The following is a 26,529-nucleotide window of genomic DNA, read 5'->3' as shown; positions in this document are numbered from 1 at the left end:
ATTGCCGTGTTCGTATACGAGGCGACAAAGGCGAGACACCTTGAAGTAGTCAGCGATTCAATGTCAGATGCTTTTCGAGCTACTCGCGCTTAGGAGATCTACCCTATACGGACTTTTCCGGATTGATATGCTGAACGATTGAATGCTATATGGAATGATGTAAAAGCTCGACAGCAGCTCGTAAAAGATCACATCTGGACGCTCTCAATAACTTTTCCAGCCTGCCGCAAGCATTCAGCCCAAAATATTGCACGTAATTGTGGAAAACTAGAAGCTGAAGGCAATAGAATAGCATTATGTTCCAATGGATTTTAACATGAGAAATGTCATATCTGGGGGTGTGCTTCAAGAGTCGAACAACTAGGGAAAGAATACTTGCTACCGAAAAAGTGAAGAGTAAGGTCAAGGGCAAGGTCAAGAGTTCTGTTCTAAAGATAGCCGTTCTGCCAGTCGACTCTGAATTGATTGAAGGCAGGATTCTTTTTTTAATTTAGGAGTCTGCTTTATAAATCAATATTTTCTGTTGAATTGTAAATTTACTCACGTATAGAAATCATTGCTGTGTACTATACATTGATTGCCAAGCATTTTTAGTTGTGTACGTAAAGGTGTACTTAGAGTTGAATGACAAAGAATATAATTATTCTGAGAGTACATAAAAGTTACTCTAGGTACGCACACATTAATATATTTGTGGTACTCATATAAATTTCCATATAAATCTATCTTTATATGGCATTTTTGGAACATATTATAAACTAATCCTCCTTATGATTGCAACCCAACTGTTCATAGTTAAAAAAATGGTATACCCTTGAAGGAGTTATTATAAAACTATTCAGATTTTGTAATGTACGGAAGGAAATATTTTCGACCCCAGAAAGTTAATATATTCTTGACCATGGTCGGTGACACTACACTTTACTAGCTCTATTATTTCAAAGAAGAGATAGGGTTACGGGAAAAACATAGCTGACCTACAGTGTAGTGGCAGAAATGCCAATTGCTTTTAGATTTAATGTTGCGCTTATTCAAAGGGGACAAAAATATCTTGGGTTAATGAAACGCTGAGATTGGGCAATTTGTATGCGATTTTTTAGAAAGTTGCTAAAGAACTTTTATCAAGAATCAAATGGATATAAAAAAAAATATAAAAAAACTTTTTTGGTATTAAAATGTATATTTAATGCAATTGTATGTGGTTCAATAAAATCACCTATTATATAGTTGCCATATGAACGATCGGTTCAAGAACCAGTTAAGAAGAGAATGACATTTTAACTTAAGAACTCAATAATTGTTCGAATGAAGTCTGGTCATTTAATAGGACCTGCATAGATCGTTCGCCGCATGCTTTCTCTCTCTCAGTCTTTTGCTATCGCTGGTCGTAAAAAGAACGGGGGGATGATCACTCCGCGATCTCTCTCAATTTTGCTTGCACTTGCCATAAACATAAAACGACCGCTAGTTAGGTTCTGTTAATTCTTGCACTTTGTTTATGACAATAAATTAAGCCAGGTTCTGCAATCTGGTAGATATGGTCATTCACCTTGATTCTGCATATTCGGATTTCTCGTATCTTCAAAATTGTAGATGCCTCAGACTTTCGTCCTTTGCGAGGCGGAGCGAATTTTAGAAATACACTTGTAACAAAGTGATAACACAGAAGTCCGGATGTAAATCTACCTTGGCTTTAGCTCTTATAGTCTCTGAGATCTAGGCGCTCGTCGGGACTGACAGACAGACATATGTAGCTATATCGACTCGGCTTTTGATGCTGATCAAAAATATATATCCTTGAAGAGGTAGCAAACGCTTCTTTCTGGGTGTTACATGCATCACCACAAAACTAATATATCCCTGAATCATTTGAGTATCAGGTATAAATAAATAATTTCATAAGACAGACAAAAGGATTTCCCGGTGGATATGGACAAATTTATTTAATATTTAAAAAAAAGTAATTTGTATAATACATTTATACATGCATTTAATTTTTATAATAAATTTTTATTTTACATTTAGATTTTAGCGATGTTAGCTGCTCTTTGGATTCTTATCGTGATCAGTACATCGTGCTACGGCCTAGATAATGGCCTTGCTAAAACTCCACCAATGGGATGGCTTTCGTGGGAAAGATTTCGATGTAACACGGATTGTGTTAACGACCCTGAGAATTGCATAAGGTGCGTTAATAAAAGAATTTGATGACGTCTTTATCCATGTATGTATAATGAACTTTTCTTTCTAAAGTAATGATGGAATAATGTTAAAAAGAATAGTTCCAGCTACCACTTTACTCATGCATACACACCGACATATTTCGCATACTTAAACAATAAATTGTACAGTACTAAATCGATCCCGATCGGCCTTTTTATTTAAATTTTTTATTTTATTTTAAATTTTAAAAATTGTTTAATGGATTCATTATTTTTTAGTGAAAAACTTTTCCAAACCATGACTGATCTAGTTGTCGCGGATGGATATGCATCTGCTGGTTACGAATTTATTAACATAGATGATTGCTGGTTAGAAAAACACCGCAGTCACGATGGAAAATTATTAGCTGATCGCCAAAGGTTCCCAAATGGAATAAAAGCTTTATCGGATTATGTAAGTAGTAATATTTTGGCCACAATACACCATCAAAGTTTTATCTTGAGTCTGCCTTTATTTATTAGCCCAGAGAAGTTCGTCACAATCTTTTCTCTATGTAATCTCTCTGTAGTAAAAGTCTATATAGCGCGACTCGTTTAACTCGGTGACATTTATTAAAGAGAACAGAACACCTTATCAACGTCCAAATGGACACAGAATGAATGCAACAGCGTGCGCCATGTAGCAATTCACAGGCACACATTAGAGAGATATTTGGGTTGGCGCGTAGCTTAACGTTAAAGGCAGCTTGCATTTACGGTAAGCGACACCGCAAATCTTCGCGCGTTGGAAGCGCTGGCAACCAAAGAGGAAATTGCAATTTGAAGAGTGCGACTCAATCTAAATGGGAAGAAGTCTTATCGAATAACGATCTTCCATCCTGAGAGAAACTGTCTGCCTTTCTGAAACAAAGATGTCGTAACCTTGAAACCATTGATCATTCCATGAAGGGGTATTCTGGTCAGGTTGGTAAGACAGGAAGGACCGTGAGTACATACGGCGGACTTCGGTTTTTGTGAGCATGCCGTGCCCAAAAACATTTGATTCCTCAATGTAAACGCCTTGAGATTTCCCCTAGAGCGCGACATAAAGACGTAAAGCGAATGTCGCTGTGCATTAACTGCTTGCATAAGGACCATCAGATGCGAGATTGTCGATCAGGTTTCTGTCGTACTTGCCACTCAAATTACAATACGCTGCTTCATTATGTGCCAGTACCCGTATTTACTCACTCTGCTCAACCAATGAATCAATCTGCCGTTGTTAGCCCCAGCAATGCCCGTCTTTGCAGCTTCGCCCAGAGCACCCCAGTTCTTTCGTATCTCGTCCGATATCGTGCTTCTAGAAACAGTTATGCTCATCAAGGTTCTGGCTGGCACATTTATACCATGTCGAGATCCCTTGGACTCTGGTTCTCAAGATCAATTTGTTACTTTTCGTTTTGTAGAGCAAATGAGGTCGTTGGCTGCAGTTCCACTGGAGACGTCAGCTTCTCAACAGAAGGGTACTCAGTCAATAAAATTTCGCATTTCGGTGAACACAACATGCATAAGGGCCGTTGCAGGTCCAAGGATAACAGACCAGCAACCTAGCAGTTCGTTAAGTATTGAATCTTGGAGCGTTGCACCTGTTGACTAGTGCATGGGCTCCACACGTATGGGAAGTAAAACATGTCTTCGAACCAATATCAAGGGTGTCCGTGGAAGAACTTCGTCTGTTCAGCTGCCGACGAAGCGTGATGAAAGCCTGTTAGGCAAGGCGTTTTTACAAATCTTTTAAAATCTCTAGCAGCACCTAGCAGAATTTTGTCAGATCCGACTTAATAAGACGTAGCTTCTCGTCATATATCCTATCCATTGCCTCTTCTTCGCTAATTATATCTTTATCTACGTTTTTTTTTTGAGGCAAACAAGCAACTCTGGCCACCGCGTTGCAGCAGAAGACAGAGTGAAATAAGGTCGGCAGGCTGAACTGACGAATCATGGCCGTAACCGTTTTTCATCATCCCAGTGAGCCGGCGACGAGCGAGTATCTCGAAGAAACCTATATCCCCCCATCGTGGTTAATAAGACCCTCTAACACTGGAAGTGCTCCGCTTACGTAAGCAGATTAAAATATTATTGCTAATGTTATCGAGTTCCAACTTCTTATAATTAGAAAACAGCTTATCAGTTCTACAACCTCTCCTATACACATTTCGATGCTCTGACTAACAACGGTTGTAGAACATTCTCAAGAGTGTCTCTTGACGCCATCGTAGATAGTGGGAAAGGATAAGTCTTCCGAGTCCAGTGCCATTTCTATACGACTATCATCGAATGATATTGCTCTTACACTCTTCTTCACCTAAGTTTGATCGTCCCTATTCGGTCTTCGAATGTCTCTTTTTTGAATGCGATATACCACATCTTTGCTTCGTTTCATAGTTTAATATGGTCGTACCCAAATTGTTAGTAGTTTCGGGAATAATCCTTCCTTCCTTTAAGGATTATCAAACAGTACCAAATCGTTATCTTGAAACCCTTCAGTGTCCGCCTTTAGATCATATCGGGCCTTTTTTCTGTCACTCTCCGAATTTGTCAATCACTTTCCACTGATCCCTTCTACCACCATCATTGCTTGTTTTTCATACGACTAGGACACTTTTCCCAACTATTATTAGTGATCCCTGATCTAGACAGTCACATATACCTCTGCAGATTCCGGTCGACTATATAAATTGATATTGATAATGCTCATTCTCAGTGGAACCTTTTGATTTTTAAGGCTAGATAAGTGAACAGTAGAAATTTAAATACTTTTTTTTATCTTTTATTTTATTTAGATTCATTCAAGGGGACTAAAATTTGGAATCTATGAGGATTATGGCAACTTTACGTGCGCTGGATACCCAGGTATCATTGGGTATGAGCAAGAAGATGCGTTTCAGTTTGCGGAATGGAACGTTGACTATGTTAAATTGGATGGTTGCTACTCTTTGCCACTTGAAATGGATTTAGGCTATTCCACATTCGGAAAACTTCTGAATAGTACTGGAAAACCGATGGTATATTCGTGTAGCTGGCCTGTTTATCAAATATATGCCGGCATTCAACCAAATTTTTCTGCAGTAAAAACATACTGCAACCTTTGGAGGAATTATGACGACATTCAAGATTCTTGGACGTCTGTCGAAAATATAATTGACTATTACGGAAATAATCAAGACTTAATAGCACCAAACGCGGGACCTGGACATTGGAATGATCCAGACATGGTAAAGTACATTAATTAAATGTTATTTTAAATCACTTTAGCCATTACATCCATTATTAACAACAAATATTTGTCGGAGTACAATTCACAATTTATACCTAATAGCTTCATAACCGTTTACTATTATTGCAGTTGATTATTGGAAACTTTGGACTAAGCTATGAGCAAGCAAAAACGCAATTCGCAATCTGGTCTATTTTGGCTGCTCCACTTTTAATGTCTGTGGACTTGAGAACTATTCGGCCACAGTTTAAGCGTATTTTGCAAAATCGAAAAATAATTGCAGTGGACCAGGATCCACTAGGCATACAAGGACGAAGAATTTACAAACATAAAGGAATTGAAATTTGGTCAAAGCCTATCGGACCACTCTATGAAAACTTCTACTCCTATGCAATCGCTTTTATCAATAGAAGATCTGACGGTACGCCATCTGATATATCGGTTACCTTAAAAGAATTAGGACTTATAAATTTCAATGGCTATCGAGTAGAGGTAAGTAAACATTATACATGACTTACTTTTTTTATTTTAGTCCTTTTACTCAAATATTTATTTATGGACTAAGATAGTAACATTACATTAAAGGTAAACACGGTAAGAAAAAAAGCGTAGAGCTTAGTTTGACCTACAGAAAGGTAATCGGATAGTCCGTAAAGTGCAGATACATAGATCTGGTAGGAACCGCAAGGTCAATGTGTCCCAAAAGGGTTTAGGAATTTAGGATCATGATATTCTGCAATGCAAGTAGGTCCATAAGTGCTAGACTTGATCGGTATGGTGATAAGGGTCTACCAAAGTCTCTCTTGAGATTACGAAGGGCGACGACGACATAAAACTATTTTTTATAATAGAGAGATCTTCTAGATCTTCTGAGCAAACCTTTTAAATGTCCAATGTATTGGGAAAATTTTATCTAGATTGTATTTTTATTGTAAGATTAACATTATATTTAAATTTTAAACATTTAAATAATTTTTTTTTTAGGACCTCTATGAGAATGTGGACTATGGCGTCTTATACCCTAATACAAAAATAAAAGTAAAAGTGAATCCCTCTGGAGTTGTTATGCTGAAAGGAGAAGTTCAGTTTCCCAATTAGATGTAGTCTTTATTGTCAAATAAAACAGTTATAGCTGTAAATAATAAAATACCTGCCACGATTTCATTGATCCTGTATTCAATTTAAGCTTAAATTATAAATACCTATACTAAGAGCATAGCTACTTTGTGTAGGCTTGGACTGGACTACGGTCCAGCTATGACGTACTGTTAGCGCTCGCTCTCGTGCTGACGCATGCTCTCCCTCGTACGATCCACGGATCACACCCACGAGGATAAGCAAGGACAACCACAGGACGAAGATTATCCAACCAAGCGAATTGTAGCCACGAAGGACAGGGGTAAGCCGGCCTCTCTTGCGTGAGAATAGGGGGAAAAAAAGAACGGTGCGGTAGTTGGGACTCAGGGAAAAATACGAATAATGAAATCATAATCAGCAGCATACACCTGTTCTCCCGTTAAACATGCCTGGTTCTCTCCTCCTGATCCCTTCCTTCCCATCCTTGAAGGACAGTCGTCGGCACCGTACGCGGAAAGCTGTGGGTTCAATTCTTCCCCTCCTGTATAAAGATAGTGCGGTGTAGTTGTGGAGAAGCGGAAGTGAGCGATGAGCAGGAGCAGTGAGAAGTGGAAGTAAAATAGTGCCCCGCAGGTCTGACCAATAAGATCATATATCCTCAAAGTCTACAAAAGGAGAACGCATTCCCAGCACCCCCTGGGACCACCTGCAGGTATCCAAATCTATCTCGGAGAAGCAACTATGCAGGCAGCCATCGGGAGCAAACGGCAGAAAGTCAGCATCATAACGTTTGACCCTCCGACGGCACGTACTACCCACGCGCCGAGAAAAGCGGCAACATCGCACCTACTGGCAAGCAATAGACACCAGGAAAAGGGCTGCGTCAGCCCTACACAAGATTACGACTCCCTGGTCCAGTGCTACGGATCCTTACGCAGATTCACAAGCTACCAGTGAACACGTCCTAAAGCACAAGCCTCGAGGCACGAGATGAGCGCAAGCTTAACGATGAACTGCAGGGTTTAGCCCCGGACAAGCTTAGGAAGTTTGGACTAACGTTCGGTGGCCACGCGGACCCATTCGAGTTCATCGAGCGGGACCAGCTCGATGAGCTGAGATAGCCCGGGACCACGACTCCCCTCGCACAACTAACTAACCTACCACGAGCGTCATCGTACTCAGTGAAAGGATCAATGACACCACGAAGCTCAACCCACGAAACGCCACGAAAGCCCGCTGTTGCCAACCGGGGGATAAACCAGGAAGAAGACCGACCAGCGGTCGTACAACGGTGCTGCCGGAAATGCGGAGAGGAAGGGCATTTCAGCAGCTCATGTTTCAACCGGCAGAAACTGTTCTGCTGGGAACGTGGGCGCTGGGGTGTCCGAACCATCAATTGCTGCCGAAAGGTCGAGTCTCCGTCCAACTGGGACATGGGCGGAGACACTCTATAAATCAGAGCTTAAGGCTAGTGGATAATACATTGCAAAACATAACATAAAGATAAAGAATACCTATTGATGCATTATCATCAATTTTACAGTATTACCAGGGAAATTTAGCTTGTGCCTTCTTTATAAATCATATTTTCTTAACCCAACCTCAAATTTGGATCCTAAATATTTGGTCAGGGCCACAAAACTTTTTGTTTTCGTCGTAACAGCTGACGCAGTCCGATTTGGTTATCGGAACGTTGGCAAGAAACATTTTTGCTCATAACGCAGACTGTGCACGTAACATGCGCGAAACAGAACAGCGGAGTAAAGACAGCTGTTTTCCCTCATAGTTGGTCATTTAGTTCAAAATGTAGGTGCAAAAAATTATTTTTCGACCATGAGCAGTTTTATTTTCTATATACATGCTGTTACACACAGCTCATCAGACATGTTATATAAACAGGTGTTGCATCTAAGATGTCTTGATCTTCTTAAAACGTGGACTTCCTGCAACTTACAAGCAACAACAACAACAAGCAACGTGAACAAGCAATTTAAAAAAATAAAGGCATTTTTATTACTTTGTATATTTATGAAGCAACCAGGTCAGCTGTTTTTGTTTGCCAGAAACGATGAGAAAATGAAATATATCGATAACAAAAATTTGTGAAAACTGGAGCACCTTCAAACGAAATCGAAACGTTTTGGCTGAAAACTTATTCTGCAAAAGTAAGTGAAAATAGGATTAGGTTCAACATTCAATGATAAGCGTAATGTGTAATTTGCTACAACTAATTTTCAAGAACTTTTCAATTCAGAGAAGCTAATGCTAAGTTGATACCTTTCGACAATTTTTATTCCCGGATTAAATAACATAAATTTATAGTTACTTCTCACTATTCAGGGAGACTTTATTTATTATTTTATTATTATATTATTAATTACCAACCAATAAGTAAAAGCTGTAAAATTCTTCTTATGCAACCAATAGTTTTTACGTACAATAAACGGTATACACATCAACAGCGTTAAAAGCAATGACCGGATAAAAAAAAAAATTTCATGGGTGATTAATAAAAAAATTAATTTAAAAAAATTTATGAAAATTCGTCCACTGGAAAAGAAGATAGTTACATTCAAGTAGAATATATAAAAAATCACCAATATCTTGGAAAGTGTTCTAATTTTTTAACTCTTGCCTCCTTTTTTGGATTCAGCGTGTAACTGAGTGAGAAATGAGAGTCAATTGTCATGGATCGGATTTTTTTTTCAATTTTTAAATTTGCAATTATATATAAAATTAAAACAACAGCATTGGCCGACAAAACTTCAAAAAATTCATGATTATTATGAATAATTGTTATTACCGAAGATACGCCGTAAAACTTAAGATTTAAAAATTTTGGTGTAAATGCATAGTCTACTAGTAAATTTAATTCTTCTGATCGGCTTTGATAGGGCATGATTTTTTCGGATACGAAACTACAAATCTAACCAATATTGTCGGTCCCTGGTTACAACCATTGAATGAAAAGAATCTTAAATTAAACGACAGAGCAGACATATGTAAATATCTTTTACCCATCATCTATACATTTTTTGGATATCAGGGCTGTTGGTTATAAATAAAATTACTCGGGAAATGTCGCCTAAACGGTTTTAGAATTTTTAAAAAGAATTATAGGGTACAACATTTAAAAACATAAAAAATTATTGCAAATAAATTAAAAAATTATAATTAACCCATTTTGAAACTTTTTAAAAGAATTTTCACATATTTGAACATTTGCTTCAATTACAGTACGCACCTTTTTGTGGAAAGGACTATTTCCTTTTACGACTTACAAATGGATTATCACATTTTAAAGCCTATAAGCCAAAACTCCTCCCACATTTGAAATTTTACTTTAATTGATTACTCGTTTCGTTGCCGCCTAATGGATAAACTGGTTTTATTTTGGAACGGCCATAACCAATAATAGTAAAGTGTGCTCAAATCGCCCGGGGTGCAACCACGTTGAAAACACAGGGGATGATGTGCAGACCAATGGGAGCAACTTAAAATATCGCCAGGGCAGGGCTCACTAATGTTACGAGTCGTAGGTACATTGTACTGGGGGTTGAATTGTAAGTGTTCACGACAAAGAGAGAGCAATTTTCAATTTGCATTGAGGTGTGTATATTTAAGCTCATAGATCCTAGAGTAACAATTATGGTGTAAACAAATTCTAAATAATAAATCAAGATTTCTGTGTAACTAAAATACGTGTACATTTATTTAGGTATAGGAGAAAAAGTTGTATTATTTACAAGTTAATAGCACTCATAACTTTCTCGTAATGTAATCCGAATGATGGGCTAAGGAGTAACCTAATGACATGCGCAGACGTAAAGAGCGAGGTGGAGTTTCATGCTATTGTGATTAGGCACTCCAAAAGCTATTGGCGTTGCTTGTAAAATAGTCGGAAACTTAGTTTCGATACAGCAACTTAAGCTAGGCCATATAAAATATATACAGACTCTAAAATCAGTGACTAACACCGTTTGCACGAGCCGGTGCTACTCCACAGCTATGGAGAAATTGGCACAATTTGTAACCAAATCTTTTGAATATAATTTAACCAACAACCGCGTTCATGACTTGTTTACCTCAATGACAGGCGTGCGAATTCAAAAACAGTCGGAAACAACAAATTCTATCCTCGTAAATTCCAATAGTTCAGGCGAAAGCTATACCGATAACTGCACCAGTGACGACGAAACTGTAGATATTGATATAACTGATATCTCTATTTCGGAAAATACAGAAAATACAGAAAACACAGTTGGAGATGTACACAAACCATCTCCTAAGGATGCAACGTTCAGAAAACACTGTTCAATCCAGAGTACATTAACGACAAATGTGTCGAAGCCAAGAAACTGGCTAATATCCGAGGATTTGCAGACGGAAACCAGGTCAGGAGGTAAAAAAGAAAACATGTATGAACAAACCAAATCTCACCATGGAATAAAGTTGATTTTTTCGAAAAGTGCCTTAAATGTAGTCTTAAATGTGAATAAATAATGTTGCCGTTTGCTGAACATTTACGTATCTATTAGGGTAACGAATCATTTGAGTGAGCTCGACAGTCAGACCCTGCTCTGCATCAGATTCTAATTTTTTCCCTACTCTTGTAAATCATCTTTAATCGGACACTTTTTTTGTGTGTTTCATTTACACGAATTTATTATCCTCCTGTAATCTTTGAGCATCGGGTATAGGTATGCGCTGTGCAACATTTGAAAAATAAATATACAGCCATGTTCTGGCTATCGCATAACGCAAAAAGGTGCCAGTCAGTTGGCAATCTTGGTCCGTTGGTCAGTTGGTCAGTTGGCTAATAAGCTTCTGATTTCAAAAATATAAACATATATGCTGATATTTTAAGCTTATTTTTATACAGTTGAAAATTTATTTTCGTGTATCTTAATATATTCAATCAATTTATACAAATGTAGACAATTTCTAAAAAGCAAATGAATACATACAGTTTGGAAAAATATTTAGACCAGATAATTATTTTGTAGAAAAAACCTTTTTTCGTTTTTTAAGGTGAAGTTAAAAAATAACGAGTCACTATGTATGCTCCATATTTTAGTTTGGATCGAATTAATTCGTTTTTTTTAACAAGGCCCAATGCAAATTATTGAAGAGTTTTTCGCAGCATTGTTGCGGAAGTATCTCTAAAATAAGTCCTCATTAGCGTCTTTTGGCGTCGAAGAAACGTTGACCACTCAATTTTTTGTGTAACTGGAAAGAAAAAGATCCCATTAGATGTGAGGAAATAACTGCAAGGAAGATGACGCGTTGATTCCATATTTCCATATATTTGAGTTGAGTAAAGTACGATCCGTATTGGAAGCTGGTTTTCCTCAATTCTAAAACAACTTCCGACCAACTTCCGAGCCTCTCTATGATCGATTTTTAAATTGTGTAGGTAACAACGCAAACACACAGTTTTTAACAAGAGGTGATCATGGAAATTCTTATTGATGGACGTCATACTAATGTCCAAAGTTGCCTCAATCTCACAATCTGTTACATGACTATTTGTTCAATTATTTCTCTCACAGCATCACAGCATGACCATTGGGTCTTGATAAGGCTAAATGGGACATAGGCCAGAAACTTAAAACTTAAGTTTTTCTGCATATGATTCTGCACGCTGTTGACACACAGGCTAATCGTCATATTGCACTAGAATGTAGATCGATATTTTAGGATTCATTCACAAACCATTTTCTACTGTCCATTTCTCCGTCATGGAAAGCATTTTGTTAATGGAAATTTTAACATATTTTTGGACGTCATTTGCAAGTTAGTGCAATTCACATACTGACAAGACTGATCATTAGGTAGATCATTAGCATCTATTGTGAAATGTTAAAAATGTAACCCAGTGGTCGTCGAGTTGCTGTTGAATATTTTCTGAAGTACCCATTGTAGCACGCAAGGAGTCTAATACGATTTTGGAGAAACAAACTGCAGACTTCTCAAGAGGTGAATTCCAATTGGGGTGCTTAAACGTGCTTCTGTGCTTAGGAATCTCATTAGAAGTTGGATACCGGCAGCGATGTCCCCCACCGTTAGAACCAGCTTCGGAACTGGCTGCTGATCAACCTCTATTCTCGTGTTCGAATCAGGCAGGCGCTCAGTTCCTGAAGTCATAAAATCTATCCCAAAGTCCAAAATCATTCTCCAACGGCTGCGCAAAGGGAAGTAGTCTTGGCAAGAAGGCCTTCATCGGTATTCATCGGCATTTCCGAACTCCGCATTTCCTGATATATGGATAAGCTTGTGCCAGATTCATCGTGTGATCATCAAATACTTTCCGAAGATTGCTTGTATTAAATTACCACACATTGCGACTTTTTATGATTTACGGAATGCATTTTATTACTAGTACAGGCACACACTGGACCCTAAAAAGGATTACTAACATAGATAGACTTCACATTCTGACAAGTCACTGGTAGATCATTAGGAGTTATGGATAACAATAAAGGGGCTAACACTGTAGTTATCAATATCGTTACATATCCGAATGTTAGAGGCTGGCGTAGTAAACTCAGCAATCCGCTCCGCAATAGCCTTGCACTTTTGTCCAGCGTTATACGAAAGAGAGAATACGAATTATGTACATATAGAAAATCACTAGTGGGTATCCCACCAAATAGTCAAGCTTCAAATTCTCTGATGTGGTACAGGGAATCACAGTCCGAGCATAAAACCCTAAGTGGTTCGAAGCAACGGTGTAATGTTTCTAGTGGAAAGCAAGTCAGGGCTATCTACAGCTATTAATAAAAACGAGAGGGTACCCGGTAGTTCAGTATACATATATGTGAGTGAGCTTATGATTTATGTAACTTAACAATAAATTTTATATCTCGTTTAATATCGGTAATATATTCTCTATAATATATTCAGTTTTATCTGTTTCCATTTTTTATTTACATCTGTTTCATTTTTTTTATTCCCACAACACTAGCCGTAAGAAAGAGAGAGAGAGAGTGAGTCAGCGCGGGGAAGGGGCGTTGCGTAGCCACTAAAAGTTAATTTATTCCTTCTGGCTACAATAATGATCCGATATCATTCACACTCAGCAGTCTGGTGGATGTAGACAGATATGGTCAAATTGTGGTGTCACAAGAGTCTGGAATCAAACTTTGGTTGTTCTAGATCTTATAGTCTCAGAGAACTGGGGACAGGCAGACATAGCAATATCGACCCGCCTATTAATGCAGATCAAGAATATATATACTTTATGGAGTCGTTAACGCTTCCTACTGGGCGTTACAAACACCGCTATACTCATTTAGAACTGGGTATAATCACACCAATCATTTTTCTATTATGGTTTTTTATTAATAATCGGGGGGTCGTACCTACTTTTTCTGATAGGTTTGCGTTAACAATCATTTTTAATGAATTTTGGTATTTTTATGGACAGGGTGGATTTTTCTTAAATCTTTAAAAAATGCTATTTTAAAACAATGGCATCAAAAATTTTTAAAAACTTACCGTCGTTGTATATATTTTATTCGAATAGGCGTCGCATAGTGGCTCGTTTTCCGAAAGCTCGTTGCAAAAATCACATTCTGTAATGTTCAATTTTTCAAAACTTTTGTTACATTTTAATTTGGAATTGATCAAGCTATTCAAAGAACAAAATTTTATAATTTATAAAAGTGTTTTAACATATATAATATACAATTTTTCTGTAATTTTTATGTACATTATAAAATGTACCTAAAAGAGAAAAGTTAAATGCATGCTTCTTAAAAAATACTTGAGCTAAAAGATTATTATTTCTTCCTTGTTTTAAAAGACAAATTCAAAACATGAATTCGAAAAAAGGGGTAATATTTTTTTGTGCGTACATACTCGTATTTCTATTTCTTTTAAAGAAATAAACACTTCTTTAAAATATATTAGTCATTGTTCATAATAACCCATACTAACTAAACGACCCTACGGGGTTCGCCCAGTAGAGAACGCTGCATTGACTTTGATTAATAGATACATGCTAAACAAGTTCATTTTTAAACATTTACTTTTGTTTTAATAATTGTAAAATATGAACAAAACTACATTTGAGTATCGTTCGATTTTATTTTTATTTAGCTTTACGTCCATTTTAGAGCCCCGCCCGTTTTAAACTTTCTTCTAAAATTGGGAATAGATATATCTGACTGTTAGTCTGATCACTGATAGACTGATACTAACGTAGATCAAGAAAACGAGACATTGTAAAAATATATGGCCAAAGGGCAAAGCTGCAGACGTTTGAACAAAGCTCCCAACAACATCTGGTAGTATTATGGGTTTATGAAAAAGGGTAGTATGCCGAGCAAAGTAAGAACTACATTGAGGCAGACTTACCGAATGGAGACGTAAGTTGATCAAGTTTTAAAAAGTTACAAAAGTGCTTAAGCGGAGTCTTGTGTAATTCAGATAATCTACTGTACTTCCTATGGTTTTTATAGCTGATGCGAATTGTATCCAAATCTAATGAATGTATTGCCAAATAGCAGCGTTCTATCCGCAAGGGTATCGCCTTCTGACCTTTAAGATAGTTATAGGCCTTCAGCCTAGCTTTAGTTACTCGAGTATCCTGAAATATATACTACAATATGATTGTTTAATTTTGCAGAACTAGCTCCTGGTAATGTAAGTGACTCCTCAGACGACAGTAGCACGCCAAAATTTGCAACTGATGACCTTGCTATGGATGAAAAGGCTAGCTCTAAGGATCAAGCAGCAGTACGACACTCATCTATGGTATGCACTAATAAGCAGCGTCGATCCCGTACCAATTTTACGCTCGATCAGCTCAACGAACTGGAGCGACTCTTTGAAGAAACACACTACCCTGATGCCTTTATGCGAGAGGAATTAAGTCAGCGATTGGGGCTTAGCGAGGCTAGAGTGCAGGTAATTATTTAAGCATTGGTCATAAATTTTCTGCGAAATGACATGACCCGGAAAATGTCCAAAAACAACCCCGCTAAGCACCCTGAACACAAATTGATTCTCAATTTATATCTTCATTATACTTGTACTAATGACAAAAAGACAAATTGTCTGTTCTAAGCAATTGCAAAAGCATGAACACAATGTATTGCGTTGGAGTTTTCAACCACCACAGCTTCCTCGAGATATGGGGTGTTATGGGGTGTTAAGTGGTTTTTGCTACCCTTCGTCATAAATACGGCCAGCAAGAAAATTGTTTCAGCATCAGGGGGCCGATTAAAGGTTAAATACTCAATCAGGTCTGCTGGCAACGTGGGGTTTTCACTTGTTTAGGAAATTCCAATCGGAAAGATATCCATTCATGACATAACACCCCAATTGTAATAAAAGCCACATATACTTTTAAAAACTTTTAATCTGGTAAACGAATATATCACATTGTGTGCAGATTTTGTTATCCGGTTTTTCTACAAAAGTAAGTCATAAGCGGTACAACTGGTATGTAACATATACAATATATTCCTGTACTACTTCTATCGCCTTTCCACCTTACTACCAGTATTCTTGCTGATTTCGAACCGCACTGTCCGTTACATATGTATATCACTCTCCCACTCTTTCTCCTTCAACCAACGAAATACAATTTGAGCGTGATTTCTACCACACTCCACTAGGGGGGTAACGCTAGACAAGGAGAAGGAGAGCGAGTGCTAGGCCGGAGATTCACACATAAGTGTTTTTTTCTTCACTTTGGCTATAATGCCAATATACGCTTCGTATCCGATCTTTTTTATGCAGGATGGTAGTTATGATTATTGTCTATAATAGTGCTTTTTCGGTTTTCGATGTTTCGAAAGCTTTCGGTAAACAACACATGGCTATATCGAATCGAATATTGATGCTAATCAAGAATATGTAGATTTTACAAGATACAAGAAAACTGTTATTCTCTGGGATATTCAAGGTGCCTTAAGAACTCCTAAAAGTAATGAATAAAATTCGTACTCATTAGATGAAGTCCACCTCAACATAAACAATTCCTTTACCGGCAATAGATTCGTTAACATACCTCTCAGCTTCGATAAAGTAATTAGATCCGTTAGGACTTGAACAACGAGTATAAGGAAATCTCAAAAGTACAGCAGTCTTTTTCGCTTCAATTTACTTCATCTCCTTCTGTGATACTCTACATACATATGTACATATGTACATTTACGCAATACACTTGATTCGTACATCAAAAACATCCACATAACTGCACTTTATAACCACTTTATATTGTATAATTGACATTTCATTAAATCTTCATTATTAACATCACAATACACTTCTCTGTTGAACTATTTTGAAAAGTAACACTTCATGGAATGCACCTTTCTAATGTAATTTGTAAAAAACACCTTGCAAGACATCTACATATAACAATACATCGATTACCACGATTACGTCAACCAATCAATCAGTCAATCCCAAGAGATGTTACAACAACAACCAGCCTTGCTTCGGCTGATACTATTGTACTATCGTAACTAGTCAATGCAGAGTTGCAACGCAATCGTCTTGCGACCCCTCAATTCCCTCCAAAAAGGATCAAGAAATAAAGACACTTCCGGCTGTTACGTACATACATAAATGTGCATAGATGTAGACAACTTAAATTGTACTCTGTGCTTACCGGGCATTAAAACTATGGCATCGGATTTTTTTAAGAAAGCCGTTTTTAAATGTGGTTCTAACTTCATTCGAATGTACAAAAGGAACAGTTGGAGCTGTTAATCGCTTTTATTCCACACTAAATATTGTTTTCGACAACAACAAAAATCGTTTAGAGGAATTAAAGAAATTTGTATTATTATTCATAAAAATGAATAGGGAATTTAACTAATCAGATATAGTTTGGCTTCAAGACATTTTGATCCGCACCTGTGAACAAATTGACAAGTCCAATTTCTTTTTTTTTGGCAAAAGTTGGCAGTTGTATTAAAATGGGATTTTGAATGTTTTTGTCAAATGGCTGCTTTCGTCACGATTTTAGTGATCGATGCATTTAATGTTTAATTTAACGACTATTACTATGTGCATCAAATCTAAACAATTGGAAACAAAATTATACTTTTGATCAATTTATAACTAAGTTTAAAAAATTTAAAAAGTGCTAATTTCAAGAAAATATTACTGCAAATCAAAGCTTAATATAAATTGGTAATGCATACATATGTACAAGGATATAAAAATAATAAATTAAACTGCCATTTTTATTCACTTACATTTCAGGTTTGGTTTCAAAACAGACGAGCAAAATGTAGAAAACATGAAAGTCAAATTCATAAAGGTAAGCTTAAAAGAATTTATTGAAAAAAAAAATAAATAATGTAAGGTCATGGTCGGTTTCTGGACTTGGAACCAAACTGTTTTTTTATATATTTGGGGCTTTAAAAATGTTTAATAAACTAATGTTTCCTTCAATGGTAAGGGTTTTGAATTTATTATTTATTTGTTTAAAAAATGTGTCCTTTCTTAATTTAACTAGTGCTTTTTTCACATAACTTAAGTATCCTACATCTAGTTGTGCTGAGCTTTGCAATTCTGAAAAGCTAATCTAGCTTGTATTAAAAAAAAGGTTGTATTCCTAGAAAAGTAATAACGACACTGAGCCAGAGGTACCAAACGGTACATAACTGGCATGAAATCCTGTGCTATATCCCAGGTATGAATGACCGAATGGTAAGTACCGAACGGTTTGAATGGGTAAATTCGACACTAGAAGGTTTGGTGAAACGGCTGCACCTTGGAAGTTTATCCATCGATACCTTAAACGACGCCTAATTAATAAACCTATTGAAAAACAGCAAGAAAGCATAGGCAATAATTCATTTCGACTTTTCCTGAATTTTTAAAGTCAAAATTTTGAAACAAAAATACGGCAAAAAATTATGTTTTAAATTTGAAAGCTAAATATTTTCCAGACGGTAAACTGAAGCTACAAAGTATTTGAGTACAATTTAAAGCTGCATTTATCAGCTTTTCAGAATTGTAAAGTTCAATGTAATAAATACAATAAATACCTAAGTTATGTGAAGAAAAGAAGCACTACCTCTAAAAAAACATTAAACAAAAATAAAAAATTACACCATCAAAAAACGTATTACACATTAAAAAGCCACACATCTATCAAAAAAGTTCGATTTTGCTGCCTAGTGTAAATTGTTGGTACTACTATTGCACCAGCTGTTGTTGTTTACTTTTGTTCGTGAAGCGGAAGCGGCTTGCCGAAAATATTCCTGCACACATAGATGTTAACACCAAGTCGAGAAGCCGGCCCTTAGAGGGTGGAAGCTTACAAAATACTTTCCGACTTTCGCTTGTAGGGGTTACAAATTATATATTTTAATTGGGTAATGTTTGCAGGTTTTAATGATTAATGCACATTAATGCACAAATTGAAACAATACGGCTGTACGGTTTTATAACTCCGGCAAATAGTCTTGTAACATTCGACTTTGCTAACTGAAGTAGCTCAAACCATTTATTTTTTTTTTTTTAAATAGTTTTAAAATAGTTTAAAATATTTTGAATATACTTGGTTTTTTCTGGCAAAAGTTGTTTTTTTGGAAACTAAACTTTTTTGAGCTGCTGCGTTTTTTACATAACTTAAGTGTCTTACAGCTCGAAATCTATTAGCAAAAGTCGGTTTGGTTTGTGGAAAAAAAGTGGCGATGCATAGTGTTATAAGAGAAAGAGCAATCGGATTTTGTGGGCACACTCCTGAATTATCACACTGAACCCGTTTGTTTCACGATATACCAGTATGAATCTCATTTGGGTGGGGTGAAAGAGAACTGGTCCACTTCCGTTGAGTAAAAGCTGGAAACAAAACTCACCCTTAAGTGATAAGTAAGTCAAAGTTTACACAAAGGTTCGTAAAATATTTGGAGATAGTGCTACATGTGTATATCAGAGTAGTCTGCACACAAAAATCGGGCTTTCCCCCATTATAGTCTCTGAGATCTAGGAACTGATCAAGACTGACGTACGGACGGACATCTAAAGAAATGTAATCTTTATTGCAGCTGCTGCGTTTTTTACATAACTTAAGTGTCTTACAGCTCGAAATCTATTAGCAAAAGTCGGTTTGGTTTGTGGAAAAAAAGTGGCGATGCATAGTGTTATAAGAGAAAGAGCAATCGGATTTTGTGGGCACACTCCTGAATTATCACACTGAACCCGTTTGTTTCACGATATACCAGTATGAATCTCATTTGGGGACAGCTAGGGTGGGGTGAAAGAGAACTGGTCCACTTCCGTTGAGTAAAAGCTGGAAACAAAACTCACCCTTAAGTGATAAGTAAGTCAAAGTTTACACAAAGGTTCGTAAAATATTTGGAGATAGTGCTACATGTGTATATCAGAGTAGTCTGCACACAAAAATCGGGCTTTCCCCCATTATAGTCTCTGAGATCTAGGAACTGATCAAGACTGACGTACGGACGGACATCTAAAGAAATGTAATCTTTATTGCAAGTAAGGAAACCACGAGTCGTCACCAAAACATTATTAAGCTTTCCAATACAATACCATAGGAATTCCTATTATGTAATACGAATTACAAATTAAAAAAGATTTGTTTATGTCTTGAATTATTAAACTTGTCGTATGTGCATATTATATACATACATGTGTATGTTGTTACGTTTTTTAAAGTAAAGCCTAAACGCTGGCATCCTTTTTTTCATATACTTGGGGCTCTTACATTTTTCAATGAATTGTGGTTTTTGTTTTAATTATGGGTTCTGTTTTAATTGAAATTTGTTTAAACTTTCTATGAACGGCTAAAATCCATTTTATTGCACAGTTTTTTAAACATACTCCACCAAAAAATGCAATCTTATTTAGAATGATCAATTTTTATTATTACATGTAATATCGATTTGTAGGCCTAATAATTACGAAATAATAGGAGCTATGTTCTTAGTTTTATAAAAATATTGATCAACAAATTGAAATGGTTTCTCAGTTTTGAAAAAGCTTTGTCCTTTCCTTCATCCCTCGTTCCAATGTTCGTAGCCCATTCATGAACTCCTAGGCTAAGCCAATTGTTTCTGTATTCTGCTTTTTACTGGAATATTTAATTTGATTAAGCTAGCAGGGATTTGTGTCGCTGTAAAAAAAAGTGTAAATACTGCCGAAGGGAATTCTATTTGCGCTAACAAAAATTGAGCAGATGTAGCTGCATGACGGATTGAGCTCTAATTTTCAGAGTTCACACATTGGCACATTGGGCCAGACAGCCAAAAAATTAAGTTGGAGACTTGAAAGTGTCGATTGTAATTAAGAAATGAGATAATTTTCAGACCAATCCGACTACGTCCACCTCTACCGCCCATATAAGGTCTAGCTTTTAGTAGTTGTTTTTGTTGAGTAATACATTATTATTGAAGTGATTATCTAAGATAATAGACATTCAAAATGCATCTACTTAAAAATTTTTATATTTCTACCGCATTCTAAAATCATTATTTTTTACTTATTAGATCTTTTGCATCCTTAAGCTTCACTTCACTTAAGTGTGGCATTATATTTGAACCATTTTGATTTTCAGAGAGAATATATATTTATATGTATAATATACATTGTATGTGGGCATCATTTTTAAAGGAGAAAATATTAAAAACAAATTTTATAAGGTTTTTAGATCACAGTCAATGAAATTATATGCCAATTGGTTAGTTTTCTGAGCTTCAATCAATTTAAAAAATAATATCGGGACAAGGGTATATGGAAATGCGTTTTTATTGACTTTTAATACTACCAACAACTTTTTCATGTAATAGACAGAAAGAATTCAGAAAACTTGCCAAATGTGAATATTGGAAAAAAAAAAAAAAAACAGTAAAAAATTGAATACAGCATCTAGTAACAGATTTTTTATAGTCAGTGCAGAAAAAAACACAGATTGCATAAACAATACGTTACCTGAGCAGAGGTCCCTAGACAGTAATTTGTAAAAGCTTTCATGTATTAGAAAAACAGAACACGTCCCTGTGGTTGTGAGACGCAACCCTCGTAAAGGGGCGGTTACCATGTAATAAATTACCAAATTACTCGGCCCTGAATCTCGAAGCGATTCAAACGAATGCTGGGTATTTTAAATGGATACTACTTCATCGTGTTGATATTCACCCTCATGAATCATTTAGTTTATTTCTCCATTTAATGTAGGCATAACTAAAAGTGCCATAAGGAAAATTGGTAAAAAGAAACAAAATTGATGTTTTTGTATACTAATATATTTGATTAAACCAAAATTGGACATACAAAACTTATTTGTTTTATTTGTTTAATCGGACACCCCGGTAATCTGTTCTTTAATTTATTATTTACAGGTCGCTAGAACAAAAAGAAAATTAAATTTTTTTATTAAATACTAGGGGCAAGCCCCCACCTGCTTAAGCACTTGCTTTTTGTATATTTTATTTACCTTATTTCAAAATCCCGTTTTGCGCTTCTGAGCCATTCCGGTTCTATATTAAGATGGATCGCATCAAGCTTTATTTAGCGTCGCTTTTTTGTTACTCAACATGGCCACATTAAGGCTAACAGCTGATTCATCGATTACAGTCTTCTTTTTTCCCACTTTGGTTCTATGAGTATGCAGTCTTCGTTATTCTTAAAGGCTTTCTTCGGAGGTATTAGTTGATTCCGACTTAAATGAAGGGTCGAGTGTATTAATTTGTTTCATTATGAAGACCCATTTTTCTCAGTGTTGCAATTTTTCACACTTTCTTCCCTCTCCAGAGACCCAATTTTCCCACATTGATATGTTTATTGAGCTACTGTGCTGTTTCAGCAGCCTGTCCTCTAGTAATATACATTATACATATACATATATACATAGCTGTCACAGTAAAAAAAAAACAGTCGAAACGTGATTCACGGTACTAATACCCAGCACTTAGTTAGTATACATTTAAAGTGTTTTCTTTGGTTTAATCTAATAAATTGAAATAGCTTAAGGCACTTTGGAAGACAAACGAAAACGGCACGACAGATCTCTGCGTCCCCAACTTTAAGTAATTAGCGGTTAAATTATTCAATCTCATGTTTTTTGGACTTTTTAAATTTCGCACCATGAAACCACATAAACAGAAGTCTAATGGGTTCATTCAGCAAAAAACGACGTGTCTTTGAAAAGCAATAACATAAAACGTATCGTACTTTGGTACCTCTCAATTGTACTCCAAAAAAGAAGAAACGTCCAGAAGGAAGCGTTTCCAACCCCATAAAGTGTATACATATATTCATATATAGAGCATCAATAGCCGAGTCGATTCAGACAGACTTCCGCCCTTCTGTCCGTTCCTATGAGCGACCAGTGCTCAGAGACTTTAAGAGCTAGTCTTATAGTCTACTGTATTCAGACTTTATTTATTTTATGCATCTTCACTTTCAAAAAAGGGACTAACCACAAGTAATCAAATCGTTTTTTAATTTATTTGTACAATTAGTTACTTAATGTTATACGGCCATATACAAAAAATGTCTGTGCCTGCAAGCAATCTCTCTCAGTTAATAGACGGCGGTCTATATCCTCCTTGTACAAGACGTAGAGGATTCGTCCGAGAACGCTGCCTTGGGGCATTCCAGCTTCGATTATGTGATCATGGGAGGTGCTTGCGTTAGACCAGATGGCAAAGAATCTTTTGTAAGATACGACTCGAGCAGTATTTGTTATTTGGGAGACGTCTAGAATAGCGCCGTACAATATTCCCATTCTTCAAATACAGTACGTATCTCTGACGTGAATCTCTTTCAATCGTGCTTTTCTCAAAAAGCTTGCAGATGTGTTTAACCGCACACATGGGGTATGATAATTTTTCTATTATAATTTTCGGAGGCATTAGGTCAAAGCCAGGAGATTTTCTCAGCCGAAAATCATCACGTGATGACGATTGGAGTACAAATGAATTAGTGGGAGGGTCAGGCTGGAACCAATTTTGTAAGTTGCTCTTTCTGCGTCACTGCGGGATCAACTGCATTGGGACTCTGTAATCTCATGACTGTTTCTATTGGAGCGAAGGGCTATTTCGAAGGGCCCTGCACAGGCTATTCTTTTTGCGGGTTGGTGACAGTGTATCTATGTAGCGGCGTTGGGTCTCTTCTTCTTCTTCTCTTTCTAGAGCCTTAGTGACTGCCATTCATGTCGCAAACGTCGCTTTTCCAAAACAAGTTGTTCAATTACCAGATTAGCTCCGCCTTCGTTGGTTTTTACATCCATCCATAACGAATAAAGATTCCAGTGTATCAGTAGAGCAGTCGATGTCTTCTTCAGTGATTATCTGCTGGGTTAGGTCAATGTGGAAACTTTTATTTCTTGTCTTGAAGCCACTTTGTTTTGTGCGTTAGGAGCCTGTAAGGATGTTCCACGAACTCCGGGCATTGGAGACGACATAGAAGAACATGCGACTGATCGGATGATAGGTCCGAAAGCGTATACGGCTTTTCAACCCTTCTAACTGCACTTTCCACTTTTTTTGGTATTGGAACTATCTTTCTACGCAGACAGATCGTAGCGTACAGTACATCTTGGTATGCCCATATTCCTGGCCATTTTTGCATCGCACTGGACCATTGAGCCAGGCTCCGTTTTTCACTTACTTTTGCGGACTAAGTTTTCAGCCAAAACTTTTCGTTTTCGTTTTTAGATGCTTCCGTTTTCACAAATTTTTGGTATCGATGAGTTTCATTTTCTCATCGATTCTGGCAAACAAAAACAGCTGACCTGGTTGCTTTGAAAATATACAGCGTGATAAAAATGCCTTTGTATTTTCAATTCAATGTTTTGAAGCAAAAAGAGGGCAGAATGTGCGCAAGTTAAGAAGATCTCCTTACCCAGATGTTCTGTTATGTGCGTGTTACAAGCACAGTCTGTGCTGTTATGCGAAAGCATTTATTTCTTCCCAACGTTCCGATAACCAAATCGGGCTGCGTCAGCTGTTTGCACCAAAACGAAAAAAGTGGTTGCCCTGAACAATTATTTCCGAGCCAAATTTTAGGTTGGGTTAAGAAAAAGCTATTTATAAAGAAAGCACAAAATAATTTGCACTGTTAATGCATTAAGATTCGTTTTGTTTACTTTTCGTTTTCGTTTTGAAAAGTGAGAAATCTTGCGGACTGTGAAACGAGGAGCCCTAATTTATGTGAACTTTTGTGAAAGTGAAAAACGGAGCCTGGCTGAATAATTAAGGATGGAATTAAGCGATGTAATAATTTGTGTGTTTGGTTGAGGTGATAAGCTTTTATTTATATTGTGTTAAGGGGACTACGACACAGATCCTTATAGGACCCCTCCCATGTTGGAGTATGTCCAGGGACCATCGTCAGGTTCATACTATAGCCATCTATTGTCCAGGTAGTAGCTGATCATCGCTTGCAGGTATCTTGGGACTTGAGGAGTTGAATGCATTTTTGATGTCTTGTGTTACCATCTGGACATCGGTGTATCCCCACCGCGCCATCGTGTGCATTTTATAGCCTTTCTGGCTGTGCCACAAACATTAACCAACGCATCACGGATTAAGCGACCCTTCCTGAAAGCTGGAAAGCTGTCGGCGAGTCTCCAATGGCCTCTAATGTCCTCTAATGCTTTACTTAACCTTGCACTGACAATGTTTCCAGCACTTTTCCTGCGTTCTCTATGAGGCAAATAGGCCTGTAGGCCAACCTGTTTTTTTGATCAACTGCTGTCTATGCACATAGTTGGTGTAATCCTGAGCAACAATTTTTGGTAACTGGCTAATGGCCAGTTCAAGGGCCTAATTGGGAACGCCGTCAGATCCTGGTGCTTTGCTGTTGATTTTGATCACCTCTTGTGGGATTACTGGCGGTACTTGGTGTCGCGTATTGGCGGTCTTCTCAATTCGTCTATCTGGCGTTGGAAATAGGTGCCGCGACCAGTTTCGCAATTCATGTTGTCGCCGACCTAAGGTATGCTCTTCTAGCGCCTATGCATTCACGGAAGGCCTCGTCCGTTGGAGTGGTTCCAACAGTATATCGGGATATGCCCTTTGAAGGCGTAATGCGCTTAGTGATGGCTTCGCATGCTCTGTGGAAAGAACGACACTGTGGTTGCTCGTGGTGTAGTGTTCGTTGATCGGCCATGTCGGGGTCGCTGCCAGTCGTCTCACATGAGGGCGTACCCAAGATTTCGCGAAGGGGGCCGCATTGTTTTCCTTGCGTGATTTTTACGCGTAAGATGATAATTTTATAATGATATAAATAATGGAATGAGAGCATGAAGCTAAGCGAACAAAGGTAAAAGTGCGATTACGTTACCTAACGCTCAGTGGACAAAATGGTGCAAAAAATAAATAGTAAACTAAAATGTGAAATTTCTTGTTGAAGATGTAACTTTAATCTGAATAACAACCTAAACAAGTTTTTTTTACTACACATATATTTCAAAGGAATCGCATTACGCAGTCGAAGCCCTTCACTCACGACTCCTATGGAACCCTGCCGCATGCCGCCATATGTAAGTTTGGCGACCATACAAAACACAATAGTTGCATCGATCCCTGTGACTGCGACCTCTACAAATCCACAATCAGTGAGAAATAAAAACAATAGCAAAAATGTTACTGTAGATCCGACATATACCACAGCAATATCACATTCAGGGACTAAGAATATATCCAGCACCGTCGCCGCAGCGTTTTCAGCATTTGATCCAGCCCTTATTTCGGTTGCCGCTCATCAGGTATATGACATCATAGTTTTAAGTATGATCACAAATTTGGTATATCATGTATATGTGTATTTCAGTATGCTGCTGCAATAACCAATGGAAGTGGACTCTTCTCGGTGCCACAGTATTCAATAAATTTGGCTGCATTTGCCGCAGCTCACAGCAAACGTTCAAGTATCGCAGATCTAAGAATGAAAGCCAAAAAACACTCTGAATCATTGGGGTTTGAAACTGATATGGTTCTTTAGTAAACACCATACACATATGTATATATTTGAAATAGAAGATGTAAAATACTTTCAATAGTATCCATGTTAAAATACCATTAATAAATATAT

At 37.1% G+C, this 26,529-nt stretch overlaps 2 protein-coding genes and 1 long non-coding RNA gene across 9 annotated transcripts; 2 read left to right on the top strand and 1 right to left on the bottom strand.

Annotated features, from left to right (window-relative positions):
* Nucleotides 1-563: 563 nt before the first annotated feature.
* Nucleotides 564-6,593, top strand: LOC108164177 (alpha-N-acetylgalactosaminidase). 3 transcript variants are annotated; one of them, XM_017299793.2, is made up of 6 exons: nt 564-671; nt 2,026-2,186; nt 2,442-2,616; nt 4,985-5,416; nt 5,548-5,910; nt 6,403-6,592. In XM_017299793.2, the coding sequence occupies exons 2-6, from the start codon at nt 2,035-2,037 to the stop codon at nt 6,514-6,516; spliced, it is 1,236 nt and encodes a 411-aa protein (XP_017155282.1). In that variant the 5' UTR covers nt 564-671; nt 2,026-2,034; the 3' UTR covers nt 6,517-6,592. The 3 variants fall into 3 exon arrangements, with proteins under 3 accessions (XP_017155282.1, XP_033249766.1, XP_033249767.1); XM_033393875.1 differs by lacking the exon at nt 564-671 and adding an exon at nt 1,940-1,960 and having other exon boundaries at nt 6,403-6,593; XM_033393876.1 differs by lacking the exons at nt 564-671; nt 2,026-2,186 and adding an exon at nt 4,065-4,260 and having other exon boundaries at nt 2,531-2,616.
* A 3,762-nt stretch (nt 6,594-10,355) lies between these two features.
* On the top strand, nt 10,356-26,510 carry LOC108164316 (short stature homeobox protein 2). Of its 4 annotated transcripts, none has more exons than XM_017299972.2 (6): nt 10,356-10,897; nt 15,128-15,408; nt 17,722-17,779; nt 25,911-25,978; nt 26,109-26,203; nt 26,269-26,378. In XM_017299972.2, the coding sequence occupies exons 1-6, from the start codon at nt 10,504-10,506 to the stop codon at nt 26,282-26,284; spliced, it is 912 nt and encodes a 303-aa protein (XP_017155461.1). In that variant the 5' UTR covers nt 10,356-10,503; the 3' UTR covers nt 26,285-26,378. The 4 variants fall into 4 exon arrangements, with proteins under 4 accessions (XP_017155461.1, XP_017155459.1, XP_017155456.1 ...); XM_017299970.2 differs by having other exon boundaries at nt 10,363-10,897; nt 25,911-26,053; XM_017299967.2 differs by having other exon boundaries at nt 10,388-10,897; nt 25,911-26,203; nt 26,269-26,510.
* On the bottom strand, nt 11,410-16,981 carry LOC108164317. 2 transcript variants are annotated; one of them, XR_001775826.2, is made up of 3 exons: nt 16,517-16,981; nt 13,996-14,072; nt 11,410-11,724 (listed from the first exon to the last, which is right to left on the bottom strand). It is a non-coding gene; the product is annotated as an uncharacterized LOC108164317 (long non-coding RNA). The 2 variants fall into 2 exon arrangements; XR_004473120.1 differs by having other exon boundaries at nt 11,412-11,724; nt 13,996-14,128; nt 16,517-16,977.
* Nucleotides 26,511-26,529: the final 19 nt, after the last annotated feature.

This window comes from Drosophila miranda, chromosome 4, assembly GCF_003369915.1.
Source record: "Drosophila miranda strain MSH22 chromosome 4, D.miranda_PacBio2.1, whole genome shotgun sequence".
NCBI lineage: Eukaryota > Metazoa > Arthropoda > Insecta > Diptera > Drosophilidae > Drosophila > Drosophila miranda.
Note: the sequence above shows the minus strand (reverse complement) of the source record. Positions and strands in the feature narration are given on the sequence as shown.

What these genes read in the sequence shown, in the direction of transcription:
- LOC108164177 (XM_033393875.1), top strand. Translation starts at nt 2,035, where the DNA reads ATGTTAGCTGCTCTTTGGATTCTTATCGTGATCAGTACATCGTGCTAC. An exon ending in GACCCTGAGAATTGCATAAG is followed by an intron (nt 2,187 to 2,441) that starts GTGCGTTAATAA and finishes ATTATTTTTTAG; the next exon opens with TGAAAAACTTTTCCAAACCA. An exon ending in TCAATGGCTATCGAGTAGAG is followed by an intron (nt 5,911 to 6,402) that starts GTAAGTAAACAT and finishes TTTTTTTTTTAG; the next exon opens with GACCTCTATGAGAATGTGGA.
- LOC108164316 (XM_017299967.2), top strand. Translation starts at nt 10,504, where the DNA reads ATGGAGAAATTGGCACAATTTGTAACCAAATCTTTTGAATATAATTTA. An exon ending in GACGGAAACCAGGTCAGGAG is followed by an intron (nt 10,898 to 15,127) that starts GTAAAAAAGAAA and finishes TTAATTTTGCAG; the next exon opens with AACTAGCTCCTGGTAATGTA. An exon ending in TGAAAGTCAAATTCATAAAG is followed by an intron (nt 17,780 to 25,910) that starts GTAAGCTTAAAA and finishes TATATTTCAAAG; the next exon opens with GAATCGCATTACGCAGTCGA.